This window comes from Triplophysa rosa, linkage group LG1 (assembly GCF_024868665.1).
Source record: "Triplophysa rosa linkage group LG1, Trosa_1v2, whole genome shotgun sequence".
Taxonomy (NCBI): Eukaryota; Metazoa; Chordata; class Actinopteri; order Cypriniformes; family Nemacheilidae; genus Triplophysa; species Triplophysa rosa.
This window is the reverse complement of record NC_079890.1, coordinates 25,939,995-25,965,403: the sequence shown is the minus strand read 5'-3', so window position 1 is coordinate 25,965,403 and position 25,409 is coordinate 25,939,995. Positions and strand designations below refer to the sequence as shown.

The 25,409-nt window shown below is 39.3% G+C and overlaps 4 protein-coding genes across 6 annotated transcripts in view; 1 reads left to right on the top strand and 3 right to left on the bottom strand.

Annotated features, from left to right (window-relative positions):
* Positions 1–15: 15 nt before the first annotated feature.
* LOC130562252 (chemokine-like factor) lies at positions 16–1,203 on the bottom strand. Its single transcript, XM_057347157.1, has 4 exons — positions 1,032–1,203; positions 526–681; positions 238–333; positions 16–130 (listed from the first exon to the last, which is right to left on the bottom strand). The coding sequence occupies exons 1-4, from the start codon at positions 1,134–1,136 to the stop codon at positions 17–19; spliced, it is 471 nt and encodes a 156-aa protein (XP_057203140.1). The 5' UTR covers positions 1,137–1,203; the 3' UTR covers position 16.
* Positions 1,204–7,985: 6,782 nt separating this feature from the next.
* tk2 (thymidine kinase 2) lies at positions 7,986–12,483 on the top strand. 2 transcript variants are annotated; one of them, XM_057341448.1, is made up of 10 exons: positions 7,986–8,366; positions 8,648–8,685; positions 8,817–8,891; positions 9,006–9,059; positions 9,187–9,276; positions 11,093–11,166; positions 11,274–11,362; positions 11,470–11,549; positions 11,713–11,796; positions 11,894–11,997. In XM_057341448.1, exons 1-10 carry the CDS (start codon positions 8,204–8,206, stop codon positions 11,900–11,902), a joined length of 756 nt encoding a protein of 251 aa, XP_057197431.1. In that variant the 5' UTR covers positions 7,986–8,203; the 3' UTR covers positions 11,903–11,997. The 2 variants fall into 2 exon arrangements, with proteins under 2 accessions (XP_057197431.1, XP_057197422.1); XM_057341439.1 differs by having other exon boundaries at positions 7,994–8,366; positions 11,713–11,793; positions 11,899–12,483.
* Positions 12,484–14,684: 2,201 nt separating this feature from the next.
* si:ch211-189a15.5 (uncharacterized) lies at positions 14,685–19,388 on the bottom strand. The gene is made up of 2 exons (XM_057341427.1): positions 18,694–19,388; positions 14,685–16,293 (listed from the first exon to the last, which is right to left on the bottom strand). Exons 1-2 carry the CDS (start codon positions 19,024–19,026, stop codon positions 15,103–15,105), a joined length of 1,524 nt encoding a protein of 507 aa, XP_057197410.1. The 5' UTR covers positions 19,027–19,388; the 3' UTR covers positions 14,685–15,102.
* Positions 19,389–20,892: 1,504 nt separating this feature from the next.
* Positions 20,893–25,409, bottom strand: part of bean1 (brain expressed, associated with NEDD4, 1) — a 58,349-nt gene continuing 53,832 nt past the window's right edge. For both annotated transcript variants that reach the window (XM_057346666.1, XM_057346754.1), the window contains one exon: positions 20,893–24,556. In XM_057346666.1, the coding sequence (XP_057202649.1) occupies positions 24,193–24,556 (364 nt within the window). In that variant the 3' untranslated portion in view covers positions 20,893–24,192. The remainder of the gene's footprint in view (positions 24,557–25,409) is intronic.

The window sequence follows — 25,409 nt, the reverse complement described above, 5'->3', positions numbered from 1 at the left end:
TGAGACCATTTGCAAATTAATTTTCCACTTCATGATCTGTTGTTTTCGTTCCCGGCTTGTTGAATGTGATTTTCTTGAAAAGGAGGTAACCATCCAGACACCACAAGGCCACAGCCACAAGACCCACAATCTGTCAACCAAAAAAAAAAAAACACAGTGAAAACATGTTGCAGTATCATAATGGTATAGTCATTATTACATAACTCTTTGTAAACTAGGTGTGTGTGTGTGTCTTACTCCTCCACCCAGAGTGCCCTTCAATCTATATGTAGAAACAGCTAGAAGGCTGAGAATAAACATCAATGCTGCAGCAAAAAATGAGTTAAACACATCCTGTGGGAGAAAAGGTAAATTACCAGACCAAAGTCACATTTATAGTACTACACTATTAGTACTGTAGTGTTACCAATGCAAAACTCTCAGGCGATAACAAAATCTGATTAATGTTATTGTAATGTTAATATTAATATTAATCATGAACATTGAATGAAGATGTATTAGATGACATATATTTTTTCTCCTCACAATAAGAGGCCAGAAGATGAAGGTAAACATCTTGTTGAGTTTCAGTAGGTAAAGCAGAAGGAAGCCAAGTGTAATGAAAAACTCCATGCACGTTGCTGCAATATAGGGAGGCCTAGATGCCACAGCATAACACACAAGAGCCACGAAAACAGACACCTGGCCAAGAGATAAAACAGTGAAGATAAGTTTGACTGATTTAGTAGCATAAGCTAGTAATGAATATCTGTATGGACATGTAGTTACAGTATTATGTAGATTATAAGATGTATGTGGAACAATTTTATATTTTAAAACCAAAATTGTTTTTTGATTTGGTTGGTACATTTTTTTCTAATAACGTGTAATGAGTAACCTCTAATGTAATAAAAAAATAAGTACAAACTACAAACCAAGGCATTTAACAGAGTCAGCAATTTAATCAGGGAATTGTTTTTCTTACCAAACAGCAGATATTTTATACTGTTTGTGCAATTTACAACCAGCTTAAATTTTTGTAAATGTCTCACCACTTCTGCTATTTTCAATAGACCTTTTGTTGATTTCAGCAAGTCCAAATCAATTTCCATTGTGTCTTTAACTGGGTTTTTGTGCATATGTTTTGTGTCGATCATTTGTTCTCATATCATTGCTTCAGACAGACTTGGCACATTACTTCCTGACTAAGTGTTTCCTCTTAGTTTCAGGAAATGACTCAGTATCACCCTTTGTAAAAATCACCCACAAGACCTTAAATATTATGCTGATGTAGTGGAGTGGGTGACGAAAAACACGTTAGGTTGTAATGAACCACGGTCAGCTTGTAATGAGGCATGCGTCACAACCACTTAACAATCACTTAACGTGTGACCAAGCTACTGTTGGTTTGGTATAAAGGCCTGTTGGTTATGTCTCCTGAGGTACGTCATGGTCTGGGACCCGCCCCTTCGTCTTTGTGGATCACGGAGGTATGTGTTTGGAGCTGGAGCTGTTGGCCTGATTGTTTTATTATATCTAAAGTAACTTTTGTTTATTCAGTGCTACTTTGGCCCACTAAGTGTGGCGTGTGTGAAGTACACCTTTTCCAACGGTGTGCCTCGTTGGTGCTGTATTATGCGGTACTACAGTTCATAGTGTGGTTTGCCTTTAGGGCTTCCATTTCTGTGTTTTGGTTTAACGGATGCCGGAGTATCAGCTGTGGTTGTGGTAGCAGCGAAAGAGTTCTCTTCTCTTGTACGAGTGTGGTATGTGTCATCTCGCAGTATATCATCAGATCATTAGGTATGTAAACTCTTTTGGAGAGATATCGTTATGTTTGTAAAGCGCAATTTGATAACTCGTATTTCCTTCTTGTTGAGAGTAGGTTGGGGAGGATTGTTGTTATGAAGCCTTCCTGTTATTAGCTGTTCCAGGACCACGCTGCTGCTTTGCGGGGAGAATCGTTGGCGTGATCCGGTTATTCAAAGGGTTTTGGCATGTATGGAACAGGAATCATAGCTTGGCCAAATGTTGCTTGGAAGAACGTAAATCGTTCTCAAAGTCTGAATTGACTTTGGTTCGGCAGTGGGACCGCCTCCTGCAAAGGAATGGATTCCTTTACCGTCGTGTGTTACGATCAGATGGAGGTGAGGAAGTGCTTCAGTTGGTTTTGCCAGCAAGTTTAAAGCAAGAGGTATTGACTCAGCTACACCAACAGCATGGACACCAGTGCAGTGAGCGGACAACTGAATTGATCCGCCAGCGGTGTTATTGGCCTGGGATGTCCGCAGAGATTGTGCAGTGGTGTCGGGAATGTGAGCGGTGTCAGTTGGCTAAAGATACTCGGCCATTGGCTCAGGGTTTTATGGGACATGTCCTGACCTCTAGACCCAATGAGATCTTGGCGATTGACTTTACCCTACTGGAGCCTTCCCGTTCTGGACATGGAAATGTGCTGGTGCTAACAGACGTGTTTAGCAAGTATACGTTGGCTGTTCCGACTAGGGACCAATGGGCAGAAACTGTAGTACAAGCTTTAGTTACAGAATGGTTCTTCAAGTTTGGGGTTCCTGGCCATATACATTCCGACCAGGACCGGAACTTCGAGTCTGCCCTTATGAAACAGCTTTGTAGGTTTTATGGAATTGAAAAATCCCGAACTACACCATATCATCCTGCTGGCAACGGTCAGTGTGAACGGTTTAATCGGACCCTTCATAATCTCCTGCGTACTCTGCCTGCTTCTAGGAAAAGAGACTGGGTAGCTTGTCTTCCACAGGCCTTGTTTTCCTATAACACCACTCCCCATCAGTCTACTGGTGAATCTCCGTACCTTCTGATGTTTGGTCAGGAGCCTAGACTCCCAGTTGATTTTCTGTTGGGCAGGTTTCAGGAGCTTGGTGAAGGGAGAGTTCATGAATGGATGATAGAGCATCAGGCAAGGATTAATGTGGCCTTTGAAGGGAGCACGGGAACGCTTGAAGGATGCTGCTAAACGTCGTAAGGAACAGCATGACCAGCATGTCCAGGACGCGCCGTTGAGGGAGGGCCAGTTGGTGTATCTTCTGAATTATGGCACTAGAGGGTGCAATAAGATCCAGGACCGATGGAGCTCTGTGGTGTATCAGGTTATACGGGCACCACAGGAACGACGGTTGGTGTATGCTGTTGCACCCATAGATGATTTGGGTAGGGTTAAACAGGTTCATCGATCTTCAATGAAGAGTCGAGTGCAACAGGATCACCCAAGGGTTGTTCCTCCTGATGACCCTGTAGTTAGGCATCTGCCAGTGCTGGGGGATGTAGAGGAGATGGAACTTTGGGTGTATGTTTCTGGAGTTGCTCAGAGTGGCGTGGAGCAGTTGCCAGCATCGGGTAGAGTTCCAGTGGTATCGAGGCCACCGTCCCTGGAAGTGGTAGGATCTACTGCTGGGATACCAGCACCTACGATAGATGGTGAGATGCGTAATATTGACTCTGTGTTTACGGAGGTGGTCGTCTCTCCTTCCCTTGCTCAATCAGGGGACGGGGTGGTACGGAGAACAAGGCGAGCTGCAGCGGGACAGCATTCTAATATCAATCGTCTCCCCATGCAGTGGAAAGTGTGAGGGAAGCTGTAATTATTCCGGAGTCAGTGTCTAGTATATGTTCTGGGTTGTTTGGGACTAGTATGTGGGCAGTGTACATCGTCAAGACGGCGACACAAAGAGGAGGGGTAGATGTAGTGGAGTGGGTGACGAAACACGCGTTAGGTTGTAATGAACCACGGTCAGCTTGTAATGAGGCATGCGTCACAACCACTTAACAATCACTTAATGTGTGACCAATGAGCTACTGTTGGTTTGGTATAAAGGCCTGTTGGTTATGCCTCTTGGGGTACGTCATGGTCTGGGACCTGCCCCTTCGTCTTTGTGGATCACAGAGGTATGTGGTTGGAGCTGTAGCTGTTGGCCTAGTTGTTTTATTATATCATATATTTATATTACCACTAAGTGTGGCGTGCGTGACGTGACAACACATTTTCCAATGGTGTGCCTCGTTGGCGCTGTATTATGCGGTATTACGGTTCGTTAAGGGTGACAGTGGGGATGCACTGTGTAGTATGCTGCTCATTCCCAGGTAAGTCTTTAGTGCACCGGGGATGGTAAGGCGTTTGTATTTTATTATGTGTACGCTTGGTTTAGTGTGGTTTGCCTTTAGGGCTTCCTTTTCTGTGCTTTGTTTTAACGGATGCCGGAGTATCAGCTGTGGTAGCAGCGAAAGAGTTCTCTTCTCTCATATGAGTGTGGTATGTGTCATCGCGCAGTACATCATCGGATCATTAGGTATGTAAACCCTTTTTGTAGAGATATCATTATGTTTGTAAAGCACAATTTGGTAACTCGTATTTCGTTGTTGAGAGTAGGTTGGGGAGGATTGTTATGACACCTTCCTGTTATTAGCTGTTCCAGGACCATGCTGCTGCTTTGCGGGGAGAATCGTTGGCGTGGCGTCTCCCGGTTCCTATAACCTGCTTTGCGGGCAGAATCGCTGGCATGGTGTCTCCCGGTTCCTATATGCTGCTTTGATAACATGCTTTGTGGGGAGAATCATTGGTGTGGCATCTCCCGGTCCTGTTCAAAACATACTAACCAATAACTGTCTGTTTTTATGTCTATTAAATAAAAATGATTTCATGTTGTTCATTCTCTCCCTTGTTTACTTCAGCTTTAATCCTCATGGTAGCATGGCCTGGTAAACTAGGCTATCAATACTGTTTAACGTGTTGACAAAATGTTAAATGTGATTTGGATAAAAGCATCTGCCAAATTAACGAAAATGTGATATCCTGTAACTGTTAACTTAGTCATGCAGCTGCGATCCGTTGGCAGGAAGGTTTGCTTTAGCCTGTTAAGTTTTAAACTGATAAATACATATAAAAATGCTAACAGCTCAATTTTAACTGCTGCTAATATTATTATACCACTATTTGCATATTGTTTATTTATTTGTGCTAAATATGTTTTGTTTATATATAATATATGATATATAATAATTATATTTTTCTACATTTAGTGTCACTCTCCCCATAAATGCCTGCCTTTGAACTATGTTTATTAGTTATTTTAGTCAAGAAGGTGAATTGTCCAGGAGAAAGGGCATCCACTAGGCTAAAATAATGAATAATGGATACAGATCATAGGGTGCGCGACATCCAGATTAAGCTATGAGGCGTGGATTAAGGTAAAAACATGTTTTGTAGACATTTTTTGTGTTTGTACCGGCTATTATGGCAACTTCTAACTGCACACATTAAGCTTGTACCTTTGGGTTCCATAATAAATATTAACTAGCATCAAAACAGCACACTTGTCTCACTCGCAATACGACTGTCATTAGCTATAGTGGTGCACCAGAAGTCTAAACACAAACAGCTCAAAAATGGCGGCGCCCACATTTACGCCAAAAATAATCACTGATCAGTGACTGCAATGCCTTGGAATGTGCAGCATTATTTGATATGTTGACGTTATTTCAAATGAAAAATGCAGAGAGCGCGAGACATCTCGAGTTACCCCACCCCCTTTTAAAATAACCAATAGCATTTTGTTTACGGCACACAATCAGACAGCCTGGCAAAGCTACATTTAAAGTCCCCGTGAACCGGAAGTCGCAATCGTTTTTACTTCCGTATTCTGACACATTTTCGAGTGAAAAGGAATTTCAAAGGAGAAAATTAGTGGGCGTGACTTGCGTTTTTCTCTGCAATTTTATTGTATGTGTAAAAACAGCTGTTCCATTGATTTTGAAATGAAACTGGCAGCAGACTGACAGTTGAAGGAAAAAGGGGTTAACGTATGCTCCGGCCAAGCTGTCTAATTTACATAATTTGAGATGGATAGTCATTTCAGGGCGGAATTGCATTTTCAGATTTTAACTGAAGATTATGAGGGTACATGAATTTACAAAAGAAGATGACCACATTGATAAACTATTTACAATAAACGCTGCAATATTTCACGAAAAAAAGGATTGTCAATGGGACTTCAAATGCTCTGAAGAAGCGCAGTGTGTTGCGCCAGTGTATGCTTTTGTGTGCATGTCTGAAGCTTGTCACGGTCGGGTGTGGAGTGGAAGAACCCAATTGCAGGCAGCGGGGATGAAGGGGTTAACAACCAGAAAGACAAAGAAACAAACCAAAAAACCCACAATGGGGAAAAAACGGACACAGTAACAAAACAAGAACTCAAACAAAAGACTTCCCTCGATGGGGCAAAACTAGAAAAAATAACAAAACAAACTTACGACACAACGTCAAAATCAACAGGCAAGGTAAGGGTGGACAAGGCAAGACGAGAGGTAACCAAAGACATCTTTAAACAATGACCAAGCAACAAGACAATGAAACAAGAGGGCAATATAAAGGCAAGACAAACGATGGATAATGACACAGGGCAGGTGGGAAACATTAGACACGGCAGGGAAGCAATACATGAAACGAGAGGGGCGGGGCCAATGACTAGACACGAGAAAGCACATGAGATGTAGAAAACGTAAACAACTCATGGCTCTCTCACATAAAACCTAAGGGCTCCGTCCCGATCCTGCCACACGACTAGAAATACAGAACCAAAAAGGCAGGACCGTGACAAAGCTGTGATGTGATTCCTCAATAAAGAGACCATCGAGAATTATGGCCTTCTCTGAGTCTTCTTTTTGTTACTATCCCAAGATACTACACCAACTGTGAATCATGAACCAATACTACAACACACGACATTAAATAAACCAATCAAATCCTCTGGAGGTTTGTACAACCCACTTGCGACTTAAGTCCCACCCACTTGCGGTTGACCTGCCCATCTACACCTCGCTCCATCCTTCGTTTTTACCTAACTTGATATGAGGGTTTTGACTAGAAGGGATACAGCTACCTCCACTGGGCATGAGCACTTCAATACTGCATAATCTTTGTCACGTTGAAAACAGTTGATTAATATTTTTTTATTATTGTAAGGTTAGGTTTAGGGTTGGCGTTAGGTTTAGGTGTAGGAGTTAGCTAATGTAATTTATTGTAATTATATGGCGAGATTTTGCACCACTTCCGGCCGAGGCTATATCCCTTCTAGCAACAACCCGATATGAGGCGCCACTTCCGCAGCTCTGCTAGTGTAAGAAGGGGGCGGGACTCTTCGGATTCTAAAGCGGATTTGATTGGACAAGAACTTTGATGAGAGGCTGAAGTGTAGCGTGATGTCATGGAATTTAGTTTTGTTTGAGCGCATCTCCTAAATGCGCATTTTGTCAGCGCTTAAGAGCATCTCACTTTATTGACGTCGTTAAGACTCACTCATTTTTAATAAAAGGTAAAAAACTTTCGTTTTGATTTACCCCCATTGCTCTCTGGATATTGTGGTGAATGGCTGCCCACTCCTCTGGGTGTGTGTGTGTGTTCACTACTCACTAAAAAGGTTGAATGCAGAGGACAAATACTGAGTTTGGTTTACCATACTTGGCCTTTAGCCTGTCACTTTTTTTCCCCAATAGTATTGTTTCACTTAACTGTTGCAGAAAATAAATAAGTGCATCCTTATACAACAAACAGCATAATGACTTTAGCTAACTGAAACTATAAACATATATACTAGAACAGTGATCATGTTTCAGTTTGCAATTAACGTCTTATTAGGAAATCTCACGACATGTGATCTAGAGAGCATTATCATTTTGAAAATACAGAGTCTCATAGCAGACAGTCATGTCAAAATAAAGATCACCCATTTCAAATTTAGGAACACATTTGTGCTTGAGTGTGTCTGAAAATGTCCTCTAAAATATAATGAAGCTGATGAAAACTGAAATGATTATTTTAAAGTGTTTTTTATTAGTTTTATTAATTGATATTTTTTATTCCTGTGATATTAAAGCATTAAATTGTAACTTTCTGTTAACAATAATCATAAGTCTATTTTCAGTGCGCCAATCGTGCACGTATATAAATAATAAAACAAGCCTATACATAAGAGAAATATAGAAGTTCACGATCTTTATGTAATGATATTTTTAGAAAGCTTTTATTTTGCCGTGTAGACTTTTATTTTGACATGCTTTGGTTGATAATCACTGTTGCAAGTATCGTTACACGAACCTGGTAAACACGGTAGTAGTCGTTGTTCGTAACATGAGTTCATTCAACAGTTTTGTAGTTTTATATTTCTTTAGTAGACATAGATGAAAAAGCGAGATGACTGTTAACTTTTTAAAAGATATTTGTCGTGTCGTTTTACCTTTGTGTTCACACAAATATCTGCCATCAAATGTGTTTGCACGTCAGACTCCTATTCTGAAGAGGCATTTGATCGGACATGCGTGGAGCAGCAGAATCCACAGCCGCAGCGCATCTCTCAGTAAGTTCTGCACCTGTGCTGTCACGATCCGTGCAAAGCCACTTCCGGCTGCCGTTCTCCGTTATTGTTGCAGTATTTCACGATTTATTTTTTGTCTTGGAGGCAACACCCACAGTAGTATTTTATAAATAATCATCATCGTGTCTTAAGCATTAACAGTATTGATTTAGGTTTACGCTTGCTGCCTTCTGCATCCCCGCTGCTTTTATTGCTGCCATAACGATAGTGATCTGAAGGATAAAACGAGTCGATGTATTTCATTATGTTGTCGTCTTCTCAAGGCAAACTGGTCAGAAATGGCGAGAATAAGAAATCTGTGGTAAGCTGCAAAACTGCATCTTGTATCATGATAAATAAATTATTTTCTTTGAAATGGGGGGCACATATTTTGGTGTATGAAACTGTGATATATTAGAAACCTTCATGGTGCTTGTTCATTTGCATCCATAGATTTGGTTGGAGGGAAATATTGCAAGTGGGAAGACAACATGTCTGGAGTACTTCAGCAAAACCAGTGACATTGAGGTAATATGCTGAATTTGTAATGAATTTATTTATGCACAATGCTTCTGCTAGAACCTGAAGTCTATATTTTCTCTGGGTATTTAGGAGACAACTTAAATGTTTCTTGTCCTTCAGGTTTTGACCGAGCCTGTGTCTAAATGGAGGAATGTGCACGGATGCAATCCATTGGTAGGGTATGATTTGTAGGGTGTCCTGCAATCTTATTGTATGCCTCATTTAAAAATTGCATTAAATGTATGTGTTATCATTGTAGAAAGGTGTAATTGGCTTGAACACTATATTTTATTTTTTATAGGGTTTGATGTACCAGGACCCAACTAGATGGGGGCTCACCCTTCAGACATACGTCCAACTGACAATGTTGGATCGACATGTCTCACCAATGGCATGTTCAGTTTACAGTATAGAGAATGTGAAGCTGACGTCACGCCCTATGTTGCACCGTCATCTTGGGTGGATCATACTCCGCTGCTATTATTGTTTTGATATGTACCGTTACTTGTTTTGTATAATGTATGGAGAAATCGAAAGTGAAAGAACCAGGGGCTTTTCCTGAATACTATTGCACTTTTTAACACAGCAATACCGACCTACCATAGTTATATTTCCTAATCAAACAAGAAAAACAAAACACTGCATTGAACACACTAGCAGCGATCCTCCCAAGTTGGCGCAACATTCAACGTGGCGTGACGTCGATTAACAAGCTCTATTATACACTCACCTAAAGGATTATTAGGAACACCATACTAATACGGTGTTTGACCCCCTTTCGCCTTCAGAACTGCCTTAATTCTACGTGGCATTGATTCAACAAGGTGCTGAAAGCATTCTTTAGAAATGTTGGCCCATATTGATAGGATAGCATCTTGCAGTTGATGGAGATTTGTGGGATGCACATCCAGGGCACGAAGCTCCCGTTCCACCACATCCCAAAGATGTTCTATCGGGTTGAGATCTGGTGACTGTGGGGGCCATTCTAGTACAGTGAACTCATTGTCATGTTCAAGAAACCAATTTGAAATGATTCGAGCTTTGTGACATGGTGCATTATCCTGCTGGAAGTAGCCATTAGAGGATGGGTACATGGTGGTCATAAAGGGATGGACATGGTCAGAAACAATGCTCAGGTAGGCCGTGGCATTTAAACGATGCCCAATTGGCACTAAGGGGCCTAAAGTGTGCCAAGAAAACATCCCCCACACCATTACACCACCACCACCAGCCTGCACAGTGGTAACAAGGCATGATGGATCCATGTTCTCATTCTGTTTACGCCAAATTCTGACTCTACCATTTGAATGTCTCAACAGAAATCGAGACTCATCAGACCAGGCAACATTTTTCCAGTCTTCAACTGTCCAATTTTGGTGAGCTCGTGCAAATTGTAGCCTCTTTTTCCTATTTGTAGTGGAGATGAGTGGTACCCGGTGGGGTCTTCTGCTGTTGTAGCCCATCTGCCTCAAGGTTGTGCGTGTTGTGGCTTCACAAATGCTTTGCTGCATACCTCGGTTGTAACGAGTGGTTATTTCAGTCAAAGTTGCTCTTCTATCAGCTTGAATCAGTCGGCCCATTCTCCTCTGACCTCTAGCATCAACAAGGCATTTTCGCCCACAGGACTGCCGCATACTGGATGTTTTTCCCTTTTCACACCATTCTTTGTAAACCCTAGAAATGGTTGTGCGTGAAAATCCCAGTAACTGAGCAGATTGTGAAATACTCAGACCGGCCCGTCTGGCACCAACAACCATGCCACGCTCAAAATTGCTTAAATCACCTTTCTTTCCCATTCTGACATTCAGTTTGGAGTTCAGGAGATTGTCTTGACCAGGACCACACCCCTAAATGCATTGAAGCAACTGCCATGTGATTGGTTGATTAGATAATTGCATTAATGAGAAATTGAACAGGTGTTCCTAATAATCCTTTAGGTGAGTGTACACAACCCTACAATCAGTTGTGTGTAGTTGCTGTGTTTTTGAGCCCTGTAGGCATGTGCGTCTGTTTTATTGTATTGAAACAATTTTTTTTAATCATATTATTATAACTGAACAAAATCTTTATTGTATATACTTATATTTACATTCGTAAGAATAAAGTAAACCATATATTTGAATCTAATAAACGTCCACCCTATGTAACAAATTGGAATGAAAATCCTGAATTAGCTTTATTTTTTATAATGTCATTTCTGTATTCAGACAGCACCAATCAGAATGCTGGAAAGGTCCATCTACAGTGCAAAGTACATTTTTGTGGAGAATCTTTATAAAAGGTATATTTATCCTAAGGCTAAAATGGCTTTATGTGCCACCAAAACATTGAGACAATGAGCTTATTGTAACAAGATGTATGTTATGTTATGTTTGGTTTGGTTGACAGTGGAAAGATGCCTGAAGTGGACTTTGCTGTTTTAAGTGAATGGTTTGAGTGGATCATTAAGAACATAGACATTCCCGTGGACCTTATTGGTATGGCATATAAATCAGTATTGCCTCGCAAATATTACTTGATTAGTAACTTTTTAAGAAATTCTGTTGTGTAATGTCAGTTTTGTGCATGTGTGTTCTGGTAACAGTTTACCTGCAGACCTCTCCACAGACCTGCTATGAGAGGCTTAAGCAGAGGTGCAGAGAGGAAGAGAAGGTTATTCCAATGGTAAGAATAAAATGATGAACAACTGTTATTGAGTTGTATAATCAAGCCTTGAGGCATAAAAACCAAAACAATTCAAAGCTGAAAGTGTTAAGAAAGTATAGTAAGAATATTTTCATTTCATTAAAACTGATATTACACATCGTCCCTGTTCATCACCCTTTAGGAATACTTAGAATCAATCCATAACCTGTATGAAGACTGGCTAATTCATCAGAAGTCCTTTAATGTCCCTGCTCCAGTCCTTGTGAGTATTTTTAATAGTTACCATACAAAAATCACCTGTCTACCACCTTTCAGTTTATGTTCCATTCACTAATACCAGTTTGTGTTTGTTTAAATTGGTGGGCAGGTAATCCCAGCAGATCACGATCTTGAGAAGATGCTGCATCAGTATGAGGAGAACAGAGAGAAGATATTAATGGCAAATTGCTCTTGACCAAGTAGAGGATCTAAGTGAAAACAAATGGCCATATAAATCCACAAATACATCATCTTACATAGAGACAGATGAAGCGAGCACTTCTGTGACCTGAATCTCTAAATTTACGTTGTGCAAACGTTCCTCTCGTGTTGACGATTTACAAAGTAGTGGATTTGTAAGTTAGTTGATATGACATACTGTAGGTGTTTTATTTAAATGCTGCTTTTTATGGTATAAATGTATTCATGTAAAATGGTTTAAGCTTACCAGAAGACTGTAGATTATCTGTTTCTATTTTTTCATTCCACAGTACGCAGGTCTTTGTAAAGATGCATTTATTTTGCGTTCTTTCTGAGTTCAATTTGCTGTATGAGGACCTGCAGATACTATAACAAAGTAACCATTGGGATCTGTGTTTAGTAGTTACTGGATGCGTTACTGACCAATGTAATTTATATCAATACTTAATTTTAAGTCAAGTTTTAATAAAATGTAACAGATGTTTTTATTACATTTTGTTGTTTTCCCTAAAGCCACACGTTGTAGTTTTTTTACCTTAAAATAATGTCTCTAAAATTATTTAGTGGTAGACCAACTCTTAACCGGATGAATTCTACCCCGATGCTACCTTAGAAGCCTCATATTGACTACAGCCGCTCTGTAAGTTCTGTGTTCGGGTCGGCACACACAGCCCCGCCCATCCCCTGCCTGCAGAAGAGTGTGACATGGTTTCCAAACAACGTTTCTGCATTTGCCGATTCCACCAGCTTAGCAAACAAATTCACGTGTATTGCGCTGCCAACAGGGAAGCTTATACAGCGACATTATTTACAACACTGGTAACAGGCAATTGTGCCTATCGACCACATAAGGGAACCGTGTGCAAACGTCCTATAGTGTGGCTTTAACACCAAGAGTCATGTAATTGACCCTTCGCTAAGCCACGCCTGAAAACCGCCACAGGCCAATCGTGGTTTAGCAACCGTAACTAGGCGCGGGAGGTCTGTCAAGCTTTCGAGCGAAGGAAACATGCCAAAGCGTTGTGCGTATGGATTGTGTAAATCTGATAGCCAGTATCCTAAAAGTTTGGACGGGGTGGTGGAATTTTTTCCCTTCCCGAAACCTAAAACCCAAGGAGAGAAATGTCGGACGTGGATCAAGCAGTGTGGAAGGCCTCATTCACAACTAAATGTGGTACATTCTAAAACGCTTAACGTGAAAAACGCTTAACGTACCTAAACAGCGATCAAGGAAAACCAAATTTCTTTCAAACCTTCCTTGTACTAAACACATGCTGCTGTCAAAAGAACGAGGTCTTGTTCCGCGGATAAAGTGAATAATATCACGTTAAGCTTTTTCTCCCCCATAGAAGTCCATTATAAGGAAACAGCTTAACATGGCGTAACGTACCTAAACAGTGATCAAGGAAAACCAAATTTATGTCAAACCTTCCTTGTACTAAACACTTGCTGCTGTCAAAAGAACGAGCTCTTGGTCCGCGGATAAACTGCAACGCCAGTAAGCCTACTGACGCAATAGCCACGCGAGCATACGTGCCACAAGAACGCGCTGTATCATCTCATTTATATTTCTGTCCCTTTTTATCAGAGCTTTTAGAAACATTTGTGCTGTTTTGTTCTAGTTTGCTCCACAGGCTATTCAGCTCGATGTAACAACACTGAAGCCAGGAGTTAGCAACTTTATTGCCTTTCAGCCTCATTTCTTAATATTGGTTTCAGAAAGGGCATAAAAAGGCCCCTACTGCACTTTTTAACACAATGCACGGTGGCTTTTGAGGTATTAATTACAACTAAAATGACAGAAATTTGTCTAAGCCACGTTAAGCTGTTTTCTCTTATAATGGACTTCTATGGTGAGAACGCTTAACGTGATATTCACTTTATCCGCGGACCAAGAACTCGTTCTTTTGACAGCAGCATGTGTTTATTAGAAGTAAAATTTGACAGAAACTTGGTTTTCCTTTATCTCTGTTTAGGTACGTTAAGCGTTTTAGAATGTCCCACTAAAGGTCAACAGGATTAACAAAAACACCTATGTTTGCTCCAAGGTAAGAGCAAGCTAATGTTAGCTAGCTAGCTAACTCAGCACATCATTGCTTGGAAATAATGATGGTGCTTTGTTCATAATGCATATATTTGAACGTAAAATAAGATGATTAAAGGCAAGATGGAAATTTGTTTGTGTTGTTGATGATGTATGGCTCAGCTCAGCATCTCTGGCTCTTGCCAGGTCCAAGGCGTAGATTAGACCCACGACGTGTGAGCAGTAGCCTGGCGCGTTCTAAAATATAAGCGGGAAAATGTTATCATTCATAGGCTTTAGCTTCAATTTTGATTAAATTATTTTCTAATCGGTTGCATATTATGTCGTGGATATATCCCTCGAATGCACACTGCAGTCCCTTTTGTCTTGCTCTCTCAGATATTTCACATGTTCGCCAAAAATGACTAATTATCTCCTTGGGAATGTCTGACACCGGTGCATACACACTGTAATACATTTGCCAGGCGTGAAAGCTTGACAGGCATAGCAACAGTAACTAAGGAGGGCGGGGCTTAGCGAAGGGTCAATTGTATGAAGTTCAGTATAGTTTTAGCAGGGCTATAGATCCCATAAAAAAATGTTTGCACCTGTTTTCTGACAATAAAAGGAAGTATGACATAGATGCACCAGAATACTTTGACACAATGACAGACATTCCTGCAGAACATTTCATTAAGACAAGTGGGTACACATTTTAACTGTCTTTACATTTAGTAAGGCACAATACCGAGTCAAGCTCTAAAGTTATTATGACTTAAAACTTATTTAGCAGGTTAATAAAAAAGCAGCAAGAACCCTTCGTTTACTTAAAAAGCTATGATGATAGGAAACACAGACATTCTTCATAAATAAGTTACCATTTAAGGCTCCTCAATGCTTGATCAAAAGGAAAGTTGCCATCATTGAGAATAGCAAAAAAATTCTGGTCAGTACTAGGCTAGCATACATAGTCATATTTGGAGGTCAATGCATTTCCATTTCTAACATGGATGGGAAGGAATACTGTGTGCTTCTACAACATCACATATGTTTGGGTGATGTCATCGTCTGGTTGCTGCGATGTGGGACTCAACTGTGGAGTTGAGAATTTGAACCCTCATTTCCCGTCTGATGGTGGTCAGTCAGTGGTCCCAATGGCGCGAGAGAACTGGGGATGTAAATGGACTGGGGAGGCTCTTTAATGGTGTTGTCCTGTCCAGGAACGGCATCAGATACTGCACAGCTCCTGCAACCTACAATGTTGCAGATATGCTCTTGAGATTGGGTGCATAAAATGGGCAAGCTCATCCCATCTTGAGTTTTTGTGGGCGGGGCTATGACATTGACATTATTTCCATTGCACAGCTGGGCCTGTGTGGTCTCCTCTATGGGGTATTTAAGAGGCTCATCTACACAGAGTTCTTTCTTGTGCAATTTGCCCATTTGCTCAGTTAGCTCAACCATACAGTTTTTCGGTGGCCCCTCACGGTTGCATCCTTGCAACACCGTTTCCACTCGAAGAACCAGTGGTTTGTCATCTAAGCATTGAGCTTCTACAACTGCATTTGGGATATGTAATGTATTATTGCTTGGGGTGGTCTCATTGTGCATGGCTATAGACTGGGGACCACTCATGTCAGTATTGACCTCAGGGAACAGGGCTGTGCTGTACCGCTTAAATCCAACCAGCTCCTTGGCTTTAAGAGGTTGTGTAGACTTTTTCTGAGACTTCCGGAAAATGGGCTTTTGTCGGATAGCCAGGTCTGGGTAGTTCTCCTTCATTTCCAGGATAGACTTATCATCAGCCATAAATGAGCTGGATGGTCTTTCTACATCAGTGATTGTACTATCTTGAGTCTCAAAGTTTTCTTGATCATGAGGGTTATGCGTTTTAATCGTCTGTCTCTGCTGTTCCTCTGGATTGACCAATGAGCCACCTTCAACATGTCCATCCTCCTGAAGAACATCCTCATTTGGATTACAGATACTTGTGTGCCCCGGGACATCATCTCCAGCACTGGCGTTTAGAGGAGCAGCTCTTATATGAAGGATCTCTAGACATTCCACGTGTGATTTCTTGCCCATGAGCTCAAGGAGGTACTCACATTCTAATCTGGCGAGGAAAAGGTCAAATCCCATTTTTTTGGCCTTGTCAGGGTCGACACTGTCAGACAGTCTATACTCGGTGTCTGTTTCAATGCAGTAACCAATACTCTGAAGAATACTCTTGGCAAAAGGTAGAATTGGCTTGATGTAGTAGACAAAGTGTCCTGTGAATGTCTAAAAGAAAAACATTAACAATCAACTTCTGTGTGTTTTTTGTAAAGCTGTTTTGCAACTATTTATATTTGTCAAAAGCACTAGACAAATAAACTTGCTTGCTGGTATTATGAAGATACCATGCCTGATGAATTAACAGTACAAACTCGGTAACACTTCACAATAAGGTTGTGTTTGTTAACATTAGTTAATGCATTAGCTAACTTAAACTAACAATGAGCAGTACTTCTACAGCATTTATTCATCTTTATGTTAATTTCAGCATTTACTAATACATTTTAAAATAAAATGTTTTAACATTAGTTCACAAGTTCACATTAACATGTAATCTGGTAAAATAAAGCATATTTGGCGTGCTGTCCGAGGGGAGGGCTCCGAGCTCGGAATTTTGGCCCGAACCCAGAGTACTCCCCCCTTTACTGGCATAGATACCAGTAGAGAGAGAGGCGATGGGGTAGAGGAGGGATGCTGCAAAAAACTGTCGTGGGACAGAGGTGAGGGACAGTTTATATAGCGACTACTTCACACTTATTGGTTGGATTACATTCTCATGCTCCTCCTGAACTGAGTTAAATAAACTTAATTTAATGCACCATGAATTTACACGAATAGTTGCACTATTAACAAACATTAATAAAAGCTGAAAAACTATATTGCTTGTTAGTTCATGCTAGTTAAAGGCGCAGTTCTTAATTAACAGCGGCCACTAGCGTTGTATTATAGATTTGCCACGAATCGCTCAGTCCAAACATGACGGTGACCACCACAGTACAAAAATATGTCGTTCTCATGTTGACGCAGGGAAGAGATTTTGCGGGCATTAGAAAGAGATGTAGAAAGAGCTATGTCTTATGTATTACATAAAATAAAAGGTTTGTGGATTTTAAGTTTAAAAAGAAGGATAAAAGTCAGGCAGGAGCTAGGACCTGCGTTAATATTAAAAAGACTTTCCAGAAGAGATGCATTAGTTCCCGCGGTACTAAGGCTTTTAGCAGATATATGTACTCACAGATATCTATGGAGATACCTTCCAGCAGAGAGAGACGTTGGAGAGAAAGATTGTCTAAAAATCACCTCCGAGGAGGTTGCTTTGATTCGGATCAGTATGTGAGTAACATGCTAACATACCAAGATATGTTGTAATATTAGCTGTGTGACGGAGCAGTTTTGAGCGTCATTGTTTATCTGGAACCGCTTTAATATTGTACTGTACTCGTCCAGATACTGGAGAGAGAGAGCGAGAGCGCTTTGGAGCTGAAACTGTAGAGAGAGCGAGAGTGCGTTTTATTCTTTTACTCAATGATGAATAAACTTTCAGTTAATCCTCGGGTCACATGCGTTCTGCACCGGAGAGCACGATCCGTACGGATCACGGATCTTCCCTCGATCCGTTTCACCACGATACCGCAGCGGAGAGGAAGAGAAAACGTGCGTTGTAGAGTTGTTTGTCCATTTAGGGCTGCTGTACAAAACATGGCGGCGAATTCAATGTATGTAGGCCCGCTCTGTATGTAGATATAAACAGCTTATTCTAAGGTATTACAAACTTAATGGTTCATTACGTAAGGTCTTTATACACCTCTGAAGAAATAGTTTTGTATATTATATTGTATTTATGTCAATAGATCCTCCTAAAAATCCCGTATTGTTCCTTTAATGCATTTACTACTGGAGAAAAAAAAAAAACTTATTTAAATTCTAATGGTTTCCATTACAATACCATGAGCCATTAGCTGTTAACCAATAAAGGAGTAGTTCACCTTTACAATCACTATTCTGTCATCATTTACTCACCAAACCTGTATGACTTTCTTCTGCAGAACACAAAAGAAGATATTTAGAAAAATGTTGGTAACAGAAATTGGTCCCCATTGACTTGCATTGTTTTGCAACATTTTTTAAAATATCTTCTTTTGTGTTTTGCAGAAGAAAGAACATCACACAGGTTTAAAATGACAACAGGTCGAGTAAATGATGACAGAATTTTCATTTTAAAGTTAAACTATTCCTTTAAAACCATTACAATATGTGTTTTAGAGCCTTATCGCAGTGGTTCCCATCTGCCAGATAACATCCCACCAACAAAACCAACACATTAACAGTAGAGACCATTATAGTGTCCATTAAAACCAATTATAACCATTACATCCATTAAAATGCCTGTGATTGATTCTATTGTTTCTTTCAGCAGGGTTGGCATGTACAAATGAATTGTACAGTCATTTTTATCTATTTATTTGTTGCTACAAATCTGTCAAAAAGTAGTGAAAGTCATAAAATATCAGTATCAGGCATTCTTGTTTAGAAGGACGCGTATGACGTATAACTAAACAGGAGGTTTACAGGAAGTCAGCCAACAGCAGTGTACTGACACCAGTTCCATCCACACCTTTCATTTACCTTCAACGTTTTAATCTCCTTCTTCCAGGGAAACAGAAACAGGTTGACACAGAACATCTCCAGTAACTCTGTGGCTTTTATAAAGCCCTGGATGTGTCTCTGATAGTCTGTGTACTGCACACACTCATAGAGAGCCCGATAAAGATCCAGTGTGTTAAACCTCTTCCGCGGCTCTTCCTCTGACAGTAACACGCGTCTGGCTTCATCTGTCACCTGTCGATCCGAACACACTTTAACATTACCTTCAGACGAAACTCTGTCGTAGTGCTGTAAATACTTCACCAGCACGTCTTTACGCGACACGGGCGTTTGATCGTCGACGCTGTTGGTCATGATTATAGGACGCGAAGCGATCAACTTGATCAACTCCCGATGAAGCGATGTCAAACGAGGAAGCGAAAGTAGACAGTATGCAAATGAGGAGGCATGATGATACGGAAGAGCCTCAAATACATATTGTCTGTTTATAGTTTCACAATTGTCAACCAAATAAAACCGCCTACATGCCTATAAATGTCCATGTCCTGTATCACAGGCATCCGCGATGTAGTTGCGACATCTGTATAGTTCTTCTGAGCTTCGGCGCACACCTGACATTCATTCTGTTGTATATCTATGAATACAGTGAATTACACCTGTTGAATTTCTCAGTGTTTTGCAAAAAATAGGAGAACCGGTTAGTGCTATACCTTCAAGTCACCTTTGTTATTTTCTGCTAGAACGTGGGAAACATTACTGACATCTAGTGGAGAAAGTGTTTGGTATGACATTGATGTTAGGAACATCGCCACCAGATGGCAATGTAACACCAAAATGGATAATCAAAGTAAACATTTTGGTTTGTTTCTGTGTGAAATTACAGAGAATGACAGCTTAACGATAGCTTAATACAGTCTCTGCATTATGCATAATTATTATTATTAGTAGTGATTTTTTATTTTTTAAATAAACCAGAAATCCACATAATGCTGTAGGGAGCAATAGTTATTTCCAGATATTTTATTTCTTTCACACAATACAATGCCATTTTATTTTGAACTTATTAATGTAACAAGTATTAGGACATGTAACATGGAATTAGTACCCGAAATGCTAGTGATAATGTCAATGTTTATAATACAAATAAAAAAAATACAAATACACATACAAGTTATATATACAGTATATATTATGATTATATATATATATATATATATATATATATATATAAATGAACAAATTAAATGTGAATGCTTATTGTATTCTTTGTACCTCAAGAATGCATAAATATATATATATATATAATATATATTATCATGTATATGAAGATGACAAAATTTATTGCCATGGTATATTATCACAGTATTATTATCATAATATATAGATTAGTAATATCAGATATCAGATTAGATGTCAAGTTAAAGTTTCTGTTTGCTTTCTCATAAAAAAATGTGCTATGTAATATAAATTAGTTTAAAAAAAGAAATCAGTCACATCTCAGTAGTAACACCACACCTATCAAATATTAATTTACATGAAATATGAATGCACGGAAGGCCTAAATAAGCCCTTATGAAAATTAACCTGAGGATAAACATTAACCATATTGCTAGTAATTTTAAGCATATGTCTAGTAAAACTATGATGAAAGTAACTTCTTTAGGTAGATTTTTAAAGTAAAACTAACTTAATTAACCACAGCAAGTAAATGGTACTAAAATATAGTAACATTGTGTACATGCAATGACAATACACAAGTTCTGTGAGTTCGATGGACGTTACACTATGTGGGCTCATCGTGTGTGTCAACTCTGGGTGAAATCAGCATTCCTCTGATTGATTTAATAAAGGAGGAGCTCTGGGTAAAAAGCTAATTAAGAGTGGAGCTTTGGCCCAGTCCATCTGTTCAGGATGCTTTCTGTGAGCCCGCTATGCAAACAGGAAGAAGAAAGATGGATATCCACATCAGTGCTAGTGAGACACTTGTCATGCATTATAAATGACAGGAGTCAATGTGTAAAGTGGTTTGAGAAATATCCGGTCCATCTGAAAGCCTTTAGTGTACAACCCACATCTGTTACTAAATTGCACATCATACATTAAAACGTACCAACTATACATAACAAAATTATATTTACAAAACACTGCAATGTAGGAGAGTAATTGTCAATTTAGCTTAAATAGCAATTATAAAAACAGACGAATGCTCAGAAAAGAGATTCTTGAAAGAAGTCTTGTATCTTTATTTACTTTTTCTGGTTACAGTGGTAAGGGAATAACGACTCTAATACAAAACATAAATCAACATCTGCAGCTTTATGAAACAGTATTATCACTTTGGACAGCTGAGCACAATATAGTGACAACGAAACGACACATCTGAGATGTAGATTTATTACATGTATGTCAACATTTATAATGGGCTTGATGCAAAGGTGCTAGGGTAAAACAAACTATTTCCACATAACACGCAAGAATGAAGCTGCACATAATGTGGTCTAATGAAACCGTAAAACTGGCTAAATAGTGTTGCACATGTTTTCTTGAACATCAGCTCCTTAGGTGCCACTGAAACACAAACCCCTAATAAAGCCAATGATAAAAACATTAGATTTACAATTTGACAAGATTTCTTTAAATGTGACTGGTATGTGTGCATTTTATTATAGTGCACACAGAATTGCTACAGACACAATGTCAGCATTACAGTGAAGTGGCAACAGATAATACACCTCTAGTCATGTTAAAGCATTTCAATTCTGGACCACTCCTTCTAAGGCATTCACCATTACAATTCACTGTAAAAAAATCTGTAGAAATTACAGTATTACTGGCAGCAGTTTGCCAGTAATTTACTGTAGATTTACATTTATGTAATTTACTGGCAACAGTTTGTTCAATGATAAATGATCATTAAACACTAACAAGTCTTTATCCTTACAGAAAAAAAAACTATAAAATATCAGCCTCATGCAAAGCATTCTTTGAACCAAAATTAGAAAAAAAACAGAAAAAGGTTTATGTGGATTTCTGGTTCCCAGAATGCTTTGCATGAGGCTGTTATTTTATCGTTTTTTTCTGTAAAGATAAAGACTTGTTAATGTTTAATATTCATTTATCTTTGAACAAACTGTTGCCAATAAATTACTTAAAAATAAATCTACAGTACGTTACTGGCAACTAGCTGCATAACTACAGCAAAAACGTTTACAGTGTGCCTTTAGGAGGTATATTAACAGACAAGAGAAGCTAGAAGCTAGCTTTTCGAAGATCTAAAAAAAATTTTTATGCTACCTCAGAGGTCTCATTATTGATTAAATTAATGTTTTTCAGAAGACGAGTGTTAAAAAAATCCCATAATGCGGATGTCTAAAGTTGAGATTAATTCAAACTACAATAATAAAAAGAAATATTGGGACATTTATTATTCATTTCAGTTATACACAAATATGCACTCATGCACCAATTTCATTTAAATATCTCTCAGTTACTCTTCTATTTGTATATACTTTCGTGCGGGAATGGAAAGTGGTGAGATAAAGATGTCATGCAGTGTCATTTCCTGGGCCATTTTAAATTTATGCTTCTAAAAAATGTATATTCCTTTTGACATATCTTTTTATAGACAGTTTCATCGGATGCACGCGCTGGCCCGAAGTTAACTTCCGGTCTGTGTTTGGTTATATTATAACAATTTATATTTAATTTATATTAATATTAATTGTATTAAATTAAATTAATTTTAAACTCCGCAATTATAGATTCTTTGCGGAGGTCTACCGGAAGTTAAGTTTGGGCCACATAACATTTGTTTATGTTGTTGCCGCTGAAACCTTCTATAAGTGATATTAAAAAGGTAAAACCTACAAACCTCAGGGTCAAGGAGAAAACAATGTTGGTAAAAATATTATTTTATCATTTCTACAGTGTTCTGAAATCTAACAGTCTTTGTAATTAATAGGAACATTGAATAGAAACATGCATGTGCAGGGAAACCTTTTGTGTAACAATGAATGAAGCAGATTTGATGACAAAACCAGGCAAACATTTTAGGAACAAATTTGAAAAAAAAATTTTTTTTGTAAGAACAAAGTGTCTAGCAAGAACCATCTTATATTGACATCACTGCTACAGTAACTTTTCCACTGAGCTGTTACTAGTCTCAGCTCTTCTATTATAATGTACACAGCGTCAGTGCAGCTTTAAAGAATAATGTAACACCCTTCGGGAAAATGTCTGCTACAGCCCTTTCTAACTATTGTTTTTTATTTTCATATGCATGGACAACAAACTTATCACACACGTCTGGTGTTCTCCTAATAATTATTTAAAAAGTAGCATTGCCAGGAGACTTCCAGAAAGCAGTGGTCTTGGCAAAAAAAATCACAGTGATCTATGTACTAGAAAATAAGAAGAAATAAAATGTGTATTAGCATTCTGATTTTATGACATTCATGTAACTGCTCGTCTATGCAAGTTAATCTATGAAATGTACAAAGTATATTCTTTAAAAAAAGTTTCTGATTACAAAATCAAGCGTATAGCGTTAGTTCTGGCAGGTCATGTGATTCAAGCCCGCATCAGCTTTTTATAGAAATTTTAATTTCATTTAGCTAACAGCAGCTTATCGCGTTGCTCAGGAGCAAATTACCCTCCTCCATCCCCAGCTCCACTTCACATTTTCTAATGGGATTCGACTGTTATTCCTTTTCACAGTCTCAATTACTTTACATTATGTGTTACACTTAAATGTCATTAAGAACTAATGTTCTGTTCTATTTACCCTAATGGGTGTTATCGCTGCGCTCCCTGCTCTTATTCATGCTGGCCGCATGGATGGGCAGGGAGTTTTGCCCAGAAAAGAACCACACCACCAATCTAAACTCTAATTTTCAATCATTTTTGACAGTAGTGAACCTGACAGAAAAGTAAATAGTTAAAACCAATCATATTAAACCAAGGAGATCAAGGTTGTAACAAATTGAAGAAATTCTTTCAGTACACTGACATTCAAACAGAAATAAACACACATATGTGAACCTCTCCACACTTGCTCACACACTTACTCTTTCACACAAAAGCAAATTTATTACTCTATATGAAGTAGATTACACTATTACGAACTGATACGATATTTGTTAAGTTGCCGTGAACTGACCAGAGTACTATTTTTATGATTTATTTTATGAAATTAGCCATCTACCGAAACCATCTACTGTATACGTCCATCAGCAGACACATAGCTACTGACACAACACGCAAGCGTAAAGTGATACACAAAAAAGTGGTTGATAGCCCTGCTCTCATGGCGGTCCTCTTTGTGTTCGATGAAACAGGAAATGCAGTGTCTGAAAGCCGTGTTGGTTGATGTAAGAGGTAACTGTGGGGTTCCGCAGCTGTCTGTTACAGTTCTGAGTTCACCGAGTCTCCCTTGATGCAGGAGGCTCCAGTCAAACAAAGGAGTCCCTCTCAAAGCTGGTTTGGTACAGGTGATACATGAGTGTGCTGGAGAGGCAGGGATTACAGGATCCGGTGGGGAATGCTATCCTGAGGGCCGCTGCCCTCTCTGGTGTGTTTGAGTAGATCCAGGGGCATCAGAGGGAGGGGATGGTTTTGTTCACTCACTACTGCCTCATACGGAGGAGCCTCCTCTAAAGGTAAGGCTGACAAAGAGATGGAGGCGATTGGCTGATGCCTGAAGTCCTGCAGTCTGGTTGGATATTGAGAAGAGCTGCTTGCTGACACCCAGCAAGCACCAGCAGGCAGGTCTTCCATCTCTCTGTAGTTGTGTGGCGCCCCCCGGCATGGGTCTGTGACGGAGTAAGGAGGTGGATTATCCGTAGGAACATACAGCTGGGTCCCTGGTCCCACACATTCATCGTAACTGAAGGAAAAAACTAAGTATCAATGCACTGAGAATGATTACACACAGTGACCAAAGTATACAAGACCACAGTGAAAATCTGTGATTCAGAATTTTATTTAACACATAAAAAGAAACACATGGTTGGATATCAATATAATATGCTAGAGTCAAATATACTGCTATGGAGCACAGTATACAGTCCTGGCCAACGTAAAACTTCACTTTACTGAGTCAAGCAAATAAACAAACAAAAATATTTTTTTATTTAATGTATGCCGTTTTCCTTGGAGCTTTTAATTTTTGTATATTTAAATAAAACGTATATTTCCTCATACACTGTAGTTTGCCTTTTTTGCCAAATAATTTAGTCATTATGTTAAATAATGGTAAAAGTTTATTGTTTTGCCCATTTTGTACCCTACTCTTCATATTCTGATGCTTTATATGAACCTGAGGGCGATTTAAAGAACATGTTGTAAATAGGGATGCACCAATATGTAAATTTTGGCCGATAACGATAACTGATCATTCTTTTAACACTATATTGGCCGTTTCATTGGACGTGTGCGCGCCGGACCCCCAGTTAACTTCCGGTTTGTGTTTGGCTAGTGTCTAATAATATAAGTGAAAGTGAAAAAGTGAAACTGACCTATTTGTCAGATATGGTGACCCATACCCGAAATGTGGCCTCTGCATTTAACCCATCTAGTGAGAAGTGAACACACGTACACCCGGAGCAGTGGGCAGATATCACTGCAGCACCCGGGGAGCAAGTGGGGGTGAGGCACATAACTGTTTATATGTTATTTAATTTATGTTAATATTAATTTGTATGATTATTTTACTGTATAATAATTGTATTAAATAAACG